Below are 13,246 nucleotides of genomic sequence, written 5' to 3'. Positions count from 1 at the left end.
AAGTGCAAACATGCCAAATGTGGAGTCGACAACATAGAAGTTTAGTATTTATATACATTTGTCAGCAGGAGGTGGATGGTGATGGGAAATTCAGTGAGACGCTCGAGTAAGAAGTGAGTCGTAATTCAAGGAGACAGAAGTCGTAATATTAAAATAATAAAGACAGGATTTAAAAAGAGTAATACTACAACAATAAAGTCTTAATTTAATTGTAAAAAGTTATAATATTAAGAAAATAAAGTCAGAATATGAAACAAGTCATTATATTACAAGAATAAGGTTGTGACTACAACAATAAAGTCTTAATTTAATTGTAAAAAGTTATAATGTTAAAGGAATAAAGTCAGAATATGAATAAGTTATAATATTAAAAGAATAAAGTCAGGGTATGAAAAAAAGTCATTATATTACCAGAATAAAGTTGTGATTTAACAAGAGTATTATTACAACAATGAAGTCATAATTACTTTTTTTAAAGTTATAATATTACAAGAATAAATTCATAGTTCAATGAAAGAAAATCATGATATTACAAGAATTAGGTTGTAATATAATGAGGAAAAAGTTGTATTATAAAAAGAATAAATATCAAGTGTTTCATTATGAGTGAAACTTATCCTGAAGTATAAGTTCACAAGTTGCTGCAGCAGGCGAGACTTCTCACAGTCTCTGTGTGTAACTTTATTCCTGTAATTTCTTTTTTCCCTCTGTGTGGCCGTAACAGTCCATCATAATAAAACAGCTGCAATGAAATCTAATACCGTGAAACTATTCATCATTTGTACTGTCAGAGCCCACGTGCATTGTGGGAGAATTCCACAGAATGCCGGGGTCGTCTAACAATATAACTCTTTGTGCTGTGAGTTCGGGAACACTGTCCCGTCAGGAGGAGGTCGAGTGGCTGGAAGAACTTCCTGTCGTCTCTTAAGTCTCATATTTCACAGTTTAATGTGAAGAAAAAGAAGAATGAATTCTGTTAAAGGTTTTGAATTCAGTTCAATTTAGAGACTCATGTAAATGATCGAGTTTAAGAGTCAGATTTGTTTTTGTCGAATGACTTTGGTTAAACTCTGAAGTGCAGCAGCTGATTCATTCAGGCTTCAGGCTCAGGGCTCATATCTGCTGATGGCAACAAGGTGATGATGTTTCAATGAAAGTCGGAAAACTAGAAGTTGGAGATTGATACCAAACTTTATTGTAAAATAATAATAGAACACAAACATTTTCACAATACTTTGTACAAGTTATTTCTCAGACAGCAAATAACGTAACTTTCTATTTTCATATGGGAATGAAATGAGTTTTCAGAGAAGAAACACAACTGTACAATAAACCAGTGTCTGGAGTCACTCTCATGGAGGCTCACACAAAACTTCAACATTAATATGACTGAACAATATTCTGTCGGATCTCCTCCAGCTGTTCTGCTCGTCTAGTGCAGTGGTTTCCCAATCTAGGGGTCGAGACCCCCCAGGAGGACGAGAGACACTGAGAGCGGGGTCGCAGCATGATTTACAGAACTCTAATAAAAGTATTTTAGCCATTGTTGTTACAAAAGATAAACAAATATTAGTTAACTTAGAAATAAATTAACCCCAATGTGATAATGAGAGATTGGTGAGCACTGGGACAATTTACAGCTTCACAGAAAACAAAGCTCTAATAAATATCCTCCAGGCTGCGAACAGAGATGGAAATTAATCTTGTTCTTCAGTTCTCATCTTTTTCCCAGAGTCCACTTCTCCACATGCCTGCAAAACAAGATGTGCAGCGAGTCATTAGCAGAGGCAAGAAACACTTTGTGCACTTTTTGTTTGTAAAGTTGAGCTAAATTTTTAATTTACCTCATTACTTCTGTGCCTTTCTGTTGTTATCCAGATGTTTAATGTGAGCTTTCACCCACTTGTTCTTCTTCTGTGACTCACTGGGGTGGACGATGCAGATGGTGTTTGCAGTCTTTGTAATGAACCTGAAAACGGAAACAATCATTACTGGAAGGAAATTGAAAAAAACAAAGTACTGTGACTTTTTCTTTAACTAATAAGTACATGTAAACATTATGTGTATCTATACTTACACAGTAGCACTGATGTCACAGCCCTCCCCGGCTATCTGCAGCTTGTAGGTTGAAATCCTTATCAGCGGGAAGAACTTGTCCGTGGTGCTCAGACAACAATCCACCGCAACTTCAGCTGCAAGGAGAAAGAGAATCTAATTCACTGGGGGTTTGGGGGGTTAAAGAAACAGACGCATGCAATGATACATTCAAATCTAAAATCTGGTTTGAGATGACAGTTTCCATCAGAACGACCCCATGCAACCTGTACTCAGAGCTTAAACATGAGCAGCTAACATTGTCTCTCTGGGTCTTACCTCGTGAAAGCCCGGTGCAGATGAGGCCCAGCAGGAGCAGAGCTGCAGCAAGTCGAGAGGCCATGTCTTGGTAGGAGTGAGCTCAGGGTTCAGAGACTCTTCTGTTCAGGAGGGAAGCTGCTGCTGTGTGGAGAAGGGAAGAGCTCCAGGTTCCTTTATACAGGTGTGCAAGTGAAAATGAAAGTGTGATCGGCACATTGACTGGAAACCATTGGCGCACGTGCCCGGGCGGCCGCCTCTGAACTCCCACGCTCCTCTGGGTTCCTCGCCAACATCGTCTGGTCGCTCTTGTCAGTTTTCGCCCTGAGGCAAATTATCTGGTAACGTGAAATGAGAAATACCTGCCACGCTTTACGCAATCCCACTTTCCATGAGAGTGACACAGTGCATTACGGAGGAGCACAAGCATGAATGGAGGACGACATTCAATATCATGTGCAGCGTTATGTCCATGTGACCTATCTCTATGATCAGTGTAATTAGTTTTGTATTAGTTTACTGTCTCACATAAATTATTTTATTACTATTGTTATCTCTATGGGCACCGGTTCTACATTTATTCTGCATGCGCTTTCTATATTTACCTAAAATACACTTTATTTTTTAATTTTGACTTAAAATACACTTTATATTTAAAAATTGTATTATCACTTTAAAGTTAATAGTCAGGTCGTGGATGGGAGAGTCTTTCCCTGGATGGAAAAGTATTTCAGTCTTGTCAAGGTTAATCTTTAGATGGTGTGCAGACATCCACTGAGAGACGTCAGTCAGACAGAGACTCCTGCTGCTTCCTGTGTTTCAAATCGGGGAAAAGACAGAATTAGTTGGGTGTCATCAGCATAGCTATGGTAAGAAAAGCCATGTGAGTGAATGACAGAGCCGAGAGAGTTGGTGTACAGAAAGAAGAGGAGAGGACCAAGGACTGAACCTTGAGGGACCCCAGTAGTGAGAGGACAAGGTTCAGACACAGATCCTCTCCAAGTTACCCTATAAGTGCGTTCATTGAGGTAGGAAGAGAGCAGGGAGAGAGCAGAGCCTGACACACCCAGGTCCTGAAGGGAGGAAATAAGGATCTGGTGGTTCACTGTGTCAAATGCAGCAGAGAGGTCTAGAAGGATGAGGACAGAGGAGAGAGAGGCTGCTCTAGCAGTGTGAAGCTGCCCAGAGACAGCAAGGAGGGCAGTCTCAGTTGAGTGACCTGCCTTGAAACCAGACTGGTGAGGGTCAAGAAGATTATTGTGGTTAAGATAGGAGGAGAGTTGATTAAAGATAGTGCGCTCAAGAGTTTTAGATTCAGACTTTCCTATTTGGATTTGAACCAGTTTGCATTCACTCATAGACATGAGTCCTCTAAACGACCTTCAAAAAACAAATCGGCCCCTTACACTAGAATGTAAGAGGCTCCCCTCAGTCTTTCTCTGGGCCCTCTCACCATCTTTGATTCGTCCTCTTTCTGTCTGTTTCTGATGACTGTGATGAATCACATGACGAAATCATAGAATTACATAGAAATCTGAAGTTTGTGCAGTAAACCCAGATATTTAATCTTTATCACATCGTTTTCCACATTTTTTTAGTTGATATCAGTGCAGAGTGGGACTTTTTACACCTGTGTGTGCATGCTCCAGAGGTAGTCGATGTCAATCTGTGAGTGTGGGAGTTGTTGAGCAACAATAGAGAAACTTCTTTCAGCCAGAAGTCTTTACCTATTGCCAACACATGAGATAATAACCGTTATCACGCTGAGACAGGACGAGTGAGGTTAAATTTGATTTCCCGACAGTCGTTCAGTGAGTTTCAGAATGAAAGGACATGAAGTTATATCAATATCAGTCTCATTTCTGATCCTTTTATTCCATTTGATCAAATCGAATCATCTTAGTTGATTCACGGTGATGAACCCACACTTGACTTCTGTTTTCATCTGTTTCTTTATTTGTCTGTTAGCAGCATTACAAAAACATTAGTGATCAGATCACCTTGAAACTGGCTGGAGGGATGTCGAGTCCATTCGACTCTTTGCAAAGAACCATAATAATCACTGAAACGTCTCGAGCTCTTAGGTGACGGGTGGTGAAGCAGGATTTAACGTATTGATTCCTCTGCACAGATGCTTTGTCTCTTAAGTCTCTATCGTATATTCTATGTAGCCGAGAGGCAGATGTTATAGAAGTTGTTGATGATGAAGGAAGGACTCCAAGGACCTATAACTTCCAGTATAACAGAATTTATTACACAGAAGTTTCACAGGTCAGGACGGGCATCTAGATACCCGGAGACATCACACAGCCAAATGGTGAAAATCTGACGTGCAGGGGTCTTACACACAGTTATATAAGGACATTGGTTCCGCCCTTGACTACAGGGAAATGACGTTCTCTATGGAACGTTTGACTAAATAAGGGCATGTTTTTGTGTCCGAACATGAAAACACATTGGTCAAAAACGTTCCCTCTGTATCCATCCACCAGCTGGTCAGAAACAACTCCCGAAGTCAAAGGTCATCCTCAAAAGTTAGAGAACAAACCAGGCATAACATCTGGAGGACTCTCTGAGAATGTCTGAGTGTCCAGAAGATAGGCATCATAAATGTTAACCTGTCATTTTGTGTTTTAAGCATATACCAACATGTTTTACTCTAACGAATTACACGACATCTCATATTTCAACAACAGTTTAATGTGAAGAAAAAGAAGAAAGAATTCTTTTAAAGGTTTTGAATTCAGTTCAATTTAGAGACTCATGTAAATGATCGAGTTTAAGAGTCAGATTTGTTTTTGTCTATGACTTTGATTAAACTCTGAAGTGCAGCAGCTGATTCATTCAGGCTTCAGGCTCAGGGCTCATATCTGCTGCTTGTCAACAAGGTGATGATATTTCAATGAAAGTCGGAAAACTAGAAGTTGGAGATTGATACCAAACTTTATTGTAAAATAATAATACAACACAAAAATCTTCACAATACTTTGTACAAGTTATTTCTCAAACAGCAAATAACGTAACTTTCTACTTTCATATGGGAATGAAATGAGTTTTACAGAGAAGAAACACAACTGTACAATAAACCAGTGTCTGGAGTCAATGTCATGGAGGCTCACACAAAACATCAACATTAATATGACTGAACAATATTCTGTCGGATCTCCTCCAGCTGTTCTGCTCGTCTAGTGCAGTGGTTTCCCAATCTAGGGGTCGAGACCCCCCAGGAGGACGAGAGACACTGAGAGCGGGGTCGCAGCATGATTTACAGAACTCTAATAAAAGTATTTTAGCCATTGTTGTTACAAAAGATAAACAAATATTAGTTAACTTAGAAATAAATTAACCCCAATGTGATTTCGAGAGATTGGTGAGCACATGAGCTGCAGCGGGACAATTTACAGCTTCACAGAAAACAAAGCTCTAATAAATATCCTCCAGGCTGCGAACAGAGATGGAAATTAATCTTGTTCTTCAGTTCTCATCTTTTTCCCAGAGTCCACTTCTCCACATGCCTGCAAAACAAGATGAGTCATTAGCAGAGGCAAGAAACACTTTGTGCACTTTTTGTTTGTAAAGTTGAGCTAATTTTTTTAATTTACCTCATTACTTCTGTGCCTTTCTGTTGTTATCCAGATGTTTAATGTGAGCTTTCACCCACTTGTTCTTCTTCTGTGACTCACTGGGGTGGACGATGCAGATGGTGTTTGCAGTCTTTGTAATGAACCTGAAAACGGAAACAATCGTTACTGGAAGGAAATTGAAAAAAACAAAGTACTGTGACTTTTCCTTTAACTAATAAGTACATGTAAACATTATGTGTATCTATACTTACACAGTAGCACTGATGTCACAGCCCTCCCCGGCTATCTGCAGCTTGTAGGTTGAAATCCTTATCAGCGGGAAGAACTTGTCCGTGGTGCTCAGACAACAATCCACCGCAACTTCAGCTGCAAGGAGAAAGAGAATTTAATTCACTGGGGTTTTTGGGGGGTTAAAGAAACAGACGCATGCAATGATACATTCAAATCTAAAATATTGTTTGAGATGAAAGTTTCCATCAGAACGACCCCATGCAACCTGCACTCAGAGCTTAAACATGAGCAGCTAACATTGTCTCTCTGGGTCTTACCTCGTGAAAGCCCGGTGCAGATGAGGCCCAGCAGGAGCAGAGCTGCAGCAAGTCGAGAGGCCATGTCTTGGTAGGAGTGAGCTCAGGGTTCAGAGATTCTTCTGTTCAGGAGGGAAGCTGCTGCTGTGTGGAGAAGGGAAGAGCTCCAGGTACCTTTATACAGGTGTGCAAGTGAAAATGAAAGTGTGATCGGCACATTGACTGGAAACCATTGGCGCACGTGCCCGGGCGGCCGCCTCTGAACTCCCACGCTCCTCTGGGTTCCTCTCCAACATCGTCTGGTCGCTCTTGTCAGTTTTCGCCCTGAGGCAAATTATCTGGTAACGTGAAATGAGAAATACCTGCCACGCTTTACGCAATCCCACTTTCCATGAGAGTGACACAGTGCATTACGGAGGAGCACAAGCATGAATGGAGGACGACATTCAATATCATGTGCAGCATTATGTCTATGTGACTTATCTCTATGATCAGTGTAATTAGTTTAGTATTAGTTTACTGTCTCACATAAATTATTTTATTACTACTGTTATTTCTATTGGCACCGGTTCTATATTTACTCTGCATGCACTTTATATCTTTACCTAAAATACACTTTATTTTTTAATTTTGACTTAAAATACACTTTATATTTAAAAATTGTATTATCACTTATATTTATTCATTATATAAATACTCCAATTTTTTTATTGTGTTTCACTCAGTCTTTCCCTGGAAGAAAAAAAATGACGTTTGACTAAATAAGGGCATGTTTTTGTGTCCGAACATGAAAACACATTGGTCAAAAACATTCCCTCTGTATCCATCCACCAGCTGGTCAGAAACAACTCCCGAAGTCAAACGTCATCCTCAAAAGTTAGAGAACAAACAAGGCATAACATCTGGAGGACTCTCTGAGAATGTCTGAGTGTCCAGAAGATAGGCATCATGATGAAAAACAAGATGAGTCATTAGCGGAGGACGACATTCAATATCATTATCATGTCCATGTGACCTATCTCTATGATCAGTGTAATTAGTTTAGTATTAGTTTACTGTCTCACATAAATTATTTTATTACTATTGTTATTTCTATTGGCACCGGTTCTACATTTACTCTGCATGCACTTTATATCTTTACTTAAATTACACTATATTTTTTTATTTTGACTTAAAATACACTTTATATTAAAAAAAATTATTATCACTTATATTTATTCATTGTATAAATACTCCATTGTTTTATTGCGTTGCATTCGGTTGTAAATTGTTGCTGTAAACTTCAATCAAACTGGCATAAGCATTTTCTTTGGGCTTAATAGTCAATCATATCATATCATATCATATCATATCATATCATATCATATCATACCGTACTGTAGCGTATCATACTCAAAACCTTTCCACTATTTTGTGACTCAATCAACTGTAAAGATTTTCTGACATGTCTTTGTCAGTGAAAGTGAAGTGCGTTGATTTCCTATTTACCTGGAACGTCCCTCAGTCAGAGTTTATACCTCATTTAAATTCACTAGATTCAGACTTTCCTATTTGGATTTGAACCAGTTTGAATTCACTCATAGACATGAGTCCTCTAAACGACCTTCAAAAAACAAATCGGGCCCCTTACACTAGAATGTAAGAGGCTCCCCTCAGTCGTTCTCTGGGCCCCTCTCACCATCTTTGATTCGTCCTCTTTCTGTCTACTTCTGATATCTGTGATGAATCACATGACGAAATCATAGAATTACATAGAAATCTGAAGTTTGTGCAGTAAACCCAGATATTTAATCCTCATCTACATCGTTTCCCACATTTTTTTAGCTGATATCAGTGCAGAGTGGGACTTTTTACACCTGTGTGTGCATGCTCCAGAGGTAGTCGATGTCAATCTGTGAGTGTGGGAGTTGTTGAGCAACAGCAGAGAAACTTCTTTCAGTCAGAAGTCTTTACCTATTGCCAACACATGAGATAATAACCGTTATCACGCTGGAACAGGACGAGTGAGGTTAAATTTGATTTCCCGACAGTCGTTCAGTGAGTCTCAGAATGAAAGGACATGAAGTTATATCAATATCAGTCTCATTTCTGATCCTTTTATTCCATTTGATCAAATCTAATCATCTAAGTCGAGTCACGGTGATGAACCCACACTTGACCTCTGTTTTCATCTGTTTCTTTATTTGTCTGTTAGCAGCATTACAAAAACATTACTGGACAGATCACCTCGACACCGGGTGGAGGTTAGTCGAGACTCTTCGACCCAGAATCAGGACAGAAATGTCCCGAGCTCTTAGGTGACGGGTGGTGAAGCAGGATTTAACGTATTGATTCCTCTGCACAGATCACATGCTTTGTGTTTTTCACATCACATCCACAATGCGTTTGTCCTCGTCAACAAAACCTCTCTGGACATCTTCTTTGGAAACGAGATGAGGAAACAAGAGGATGAGTGTGAACTACGTCTTCCCCATGAGCAGAAGCTCACTGACCTTCTCCTTTACTCATTTTCACATGTTGAGTAAGACTATGTTGTGTTCCTCTTTTTAAAAAAGGAGTACAGGACAAAGTATTCAGTCTGCTCTAGGGGGAAGCTGCAGTTAAAGAGAAATGTTACTTCACATAGACAACTCACTTTCTTTTACAATAGACCCAAAAACCTACAGTTTGTAGGTTTTTGGGTCTATTCAACGTTTCCCCTCCCCACATGACCCTTACACACCAATGTGAGAGTAACCTGCACGTCCTGAAGCTGTGAGCAAGTCCATGCTCGTAACCAGACTCCTGCACAGACGAGCTATTGTCACTTTTTCTTTCAGGGAGGACAGTCACACAACTTGAATCTGTGCTACAGGTTACAGGTTATCTTTATTGTCCCACAAGGGGAAATTTGTTGTGAGGCAAGAGTTGGCAAAGACACAAAAACACAGAGACAACGTCAACAGCAGCGTCTGAATATGAAGCCGGATCCATTCATCAACTGCTGCTCCCCCACCCTGCAAACAGAGTGTAAACACATCTGAAGAACCACGTGATTTCCAGGAAAGCATATTCTAAGACTGACTTTGAGTATCCATAAAATAGATCTGTAAAAAAGGAAAAGCAGGCATGAATAAATCCTCGCTGGGGTGCAGAGAAGGGGACCAGGCCCTGAGGCTGTTAGAAATACCAAAGGGTTTACTTTGGGCCCTGGGGGTTTGGACTGTAACATAAGTTGGTGGATTTGCTTTAATAATCTTTTTGCACTACAAAACTGTAGATATTTCTGTATCTCTTAATATGCAGTTGTTTTCCTCATGTCTTGTTTTGAGCAGCTGTTTGCTCGTCTTCTTCACCTGCCCGTCTGCTGCTGTATCATCCAGAAACATATTTCACTCACTTTTGAACAGTTCCCTGTTTGTCCGATCGGGTCGAGACACATTTCTCTCTAAACTGGTGGGATGTAGCTTTCAGGAATTTTTTCAAGGACAGTGGAAGACACAACAAATGAAAGGCAGCAGCATGCAGGGTGTCCTGCTGGGAAGGAGAAGCAGAGCTGACAGATCCACAGTGAAATGAGATCATATCTGGTTCTGCTTCTGTGAATCTCTCACATTTTATTCAGATTTCATCAAAGAGCAGAAACTGTGACGGAAAATCCTCCAACAAAAAGAAGTTATTATAACGAGAATCTAGCTCTGAAAACAAATAGGATATCTTGTGATGTCTGACATATTGAAACCTGTGATGGAAAATGTTCCTTTTAATTTTCTGTATCTTAGAAAGTGTTGTGTTGGTCGTTTGTCTTTGTGTTGCTGAAATAAATCTCTGCTTCTGAAACTCACTTGTTCTCTGGAAACGTTGCCTAATTTCTCTGGTGTTTTGATTCATATTAACAGACAGTGAGTCACAACTGTAGAGGAACTAAACTCTGTATAGCGGTTAACCCACATCATTATCTGCTGATGTAAAAAAACAACTTACGTATTTAATATACGTAAGTTGGCTCTGCAACAAGTAAAAGCTGCAGTGTCTGCAGAGGGAACCGTGCCAGGGCCTTAACTTTCGTTTTCCTTGATTGTTTATCCCGGGTGCGCTCTTACAGTAAAGCTCATGTTCAGACTTGTTAAAGGACTTTTGAAGAAGTGCTGGTATCGTTTACTGGAGCAGTGTGGCTTTTTGTTCCTGTTCACTTTCACTGGAACTTTCCACCGGCTTTACTTTCCACCCTTTTGGCTGCAGCACCTGCTGTTTTGGTTCCAGTCCAGAAAACAACATGGACTATTAATTGGTTCCGGTTGTGACTTTGTGTGCATTGCATGTGTTTTATGGTTTATATTAATAGTTCAACCTCTGAGGTTTCCCCTGCACAGCTCTTAAAGAGTTTTAACTTCTGTGTAAAAGACAGTTTAGACAACTTGGAGATGATGAGCAACTTTCATAGAAAGCTTTGATTTTCTGAAACCAAAATTTGTTCATGACAATTGAAACAAAACAATGTTTACGTCAAGTTTATGAAAACTGAAAAATGTACAATTGATTCCTGCCAAGTTTTAATAACCTTTCAAACTGCATATAATCAAAACTATAACTTGGATGTGATAAGAGGTTTATTGATTCTGAAACCACGTACTGAGATACGTGAAGGTGGATCTCCAGATCCTCAAACCCAGTCCACCTCCATTAATGCTGTTGAGCGCTCACTGCAGATAATAATAATAATAATAATAATAATAATAATAATAATAATAATAATAATAATAATAATAATAATAATAATAAATTGTCTTTCACGGTGCATTTCTTAACACTCAACACCTTACAATGCATTTTATATAAGTTCAAAATTCATCAAAATTGATTCATGATATAACATAATATGATATCATAAAATGGAACCTAATATAACCAGATATATCATGGTTTAATATTTCAAAAAATAGATTAAAATGAAATAAGAATATTTATACAATCTTCCAAATGCATGTGTCATGTGTCTATTTTGATCCAATCATTTTCGAGCAGAGCACTTGTTGTGAAAGATGATTAAATCTGAGATTGTTCATAAATTAAATTAAAGGGTTAAAACATGATTCTTGAAGCCACTGGGACTTTCTGACAGTGAAGGTTAAATTCCTTTCTTTCTATCTAACTGCAGCTTTTCATGCAGGAGGAAACTTGGACGAGCAGAGTGACCTCTGTCCCCAACCGCTCACTAAAGGTTGATTTTCAGGTTTAATTGTTGAGAAATAAAAGGCATCTCCCTCTAGGGAAAGTCCTGAGCCGAACCCAACACAACACAATAGAGACCGGCTCTAATTAAAGGCTTCACAGCAGAGAGGACAACAAAAAGCCTAACTGACGAGAGTCACAGTTTCCATAATGCTCCTCTTCAGTTTAGTATTTACAGTCAACGAGTCCGATTTGGATTCTGGATCCAGAGTTTCATTTTGAAGATGAATGAACGTTACGGAGGAGTGAGTTTCAGTGTCTGAGGCGACGGTGGTTTGTGGTCGGGGCTGAAACCAAACCTCACATGTGGCTCTGAACTTTGATTGACTCCTGCAGTGTTCACGATCAGATGAGAACTGCTGTCACCTTGTGTTTTATACTTTGTATTACACATGAGATTTAGAGCCGAGAGCCTGAGGGCACAGAGAGTGAGGTGGAGTCAGAATCCTTCAGCTGCTCACAGCAACACAACAATAACCTTCATGTTGAGACAATATTTAATGTTCAGGTTGAATTGAGCAGCATGTTAAAGGTTCCTCAGTCACTGCTGACACCTGCTGCTGGTTATTATATATCATATATAATACCTTATTTGGATATAAGTATGTATTTATATTTGTATTTATATATTATTATATTACATAATTAAATGCATTATGTATATATTTCATTGTATAACTTTGAATTGATATCATTACAGCTGCACATTTATGTATTTGCCTATTTTGTAGTGTTTGTAGTGTAGTGTATATATGCATATATTTCCATTTATAACTTTAATTATCTTTATACTTTCAAATTTTAATATTTGTATATAATTGCATAGTCCTCTCTGTATTTATCTTTCTGATATAGGAATATTTCATTTTGATATAATTCCTTTTTGCAGCGTAACGTTTTAATACTTTAAAATGTTAATTTGCATATATTTGTGCAGCGTTCTCTTAAATTTTTTGTGAGATAATACTCTATTTGTATGGATGTATTTAGTTCCATTTATATTGATTTCCATTCTTATCTATATGTTTACATTTGCATAAGTATACATTTGGAAGCTTCTCTTTATTGGTCTATATTCGAATATAGTTTATTTTTTACCTTTGAATTTAAAGGGTTATTAAATGAAATGATATGTGACTTTTAATGAGGTTATATATTAGAAACAGCTGAAGAATTATAGATTCTTTGAGTTTCTCTGTGGTGTTTTGATCTCGGGTGTTTTTCCTCCGTGGCTCCAGCAGATGTCAGCTTCACCTCGCGGCTGCGCTCCGACTCTCAGCGGGAGGAGGATGCTGTCAGTCCGGCCACTCTCTCCTCGGCGTCGCAGGGACGAGCTCCACAGATCTGGATGTTGAGGAAAAATGGCCACCGGCGGCGGGAGGAAGCTGAGGGAGCAGCGGCCACTCTTGGACTAAAGCATCGCGTGTGACCTATGGATGTACACGGCGGCTCCCGCACCGACTTGATTCACGCACCGGAGCTCACCGCCCGCTTCCACACCGAGGAAACCTGCCGCAAACGCCGCTCGCTGGTGAGTGTTGAGGCGGATACGCGAGAGACAGACACACGCAG

The 13,246-nt window shown here is 39.3% G+C and overlaps 2 protein-coding genes across 2 annotated transcripts; both read right to left on the bottom strand.

The window, feature by feature from the left end:
- Positions 1-1,172: 1,172 nt before the first annotated feature.
- LOC128438372 (C-C motif chemokine 20) lies at positions 1,173-2,534 on the bottom strand. Its single transcript, XM_053420929.1, has 4 exons — positions 2,374-2,534; positions 2,078-2,192; positions 1,845-1,969; positions 1,173-1,751 (listed from the first exon to the last, which is right to left on the bottom strand). The coding sequence occupies exons 1-3, from the start codon at positions 2,435-2,437 to the stop codon at positions 1,849-1,851; spliced, it is 300 nt and encodes a 99-aa protein (XP_053276904.1). The 5' UTR covers positions 2,438-2,534; the 3' UTR covers positions 1,173-1,751; positions 1,845-1,848.
- Positions 2,535-5,276: 2,742 nt separating this feature from the next.
- On the bottom strand, positions 5,277-6,644 carry LOC128438429 (C-C motif chemokine 20). Its single transcript, XM_053421008.1, has 4 exons — positions 6,485-6,644; positions 6,188-6,302; positions 5,955-6,079; positions 5,277-5,867 (listed from the first exon to the last, which is right to left on the bottom strand). The coding sequence occupies exons 1-3, from the start codon at positions 6,546-6,548 to the stop codon at positions 5,959-5,961; spliced, it is 300 nt and encodes a 99-aa protein (XP_053276983.1). The 5' UTR covers positions 6,549-6,644; the 3' UTR covers positions 5,277-5,867; positions 5,955-5,958.
- Between the last annotated feature and the right edge of the window lie 6,602 nt (positions 6,645-13,246).

This window comes from Pleuronectes platessa, chromosome 4 (genome assembly GCF_947347685.1).
Source record: "Pleuronectes platessa chromosome 4, fPlePla1.1, whole genome shotgun sequence".
NCBI classification, from domain to species: Eukaryota; Metazoa; Chordata; class Actinopteri; order Pleuronectiformes; family Pleuronectidae; genus Pleuronectes; species Pleuronectes platessa.
The sequence above is the reverse complement of the archived record's forward strand: the minus strand, read 5'-3'. Positions and strand labels throughout refer to the sequence as shown.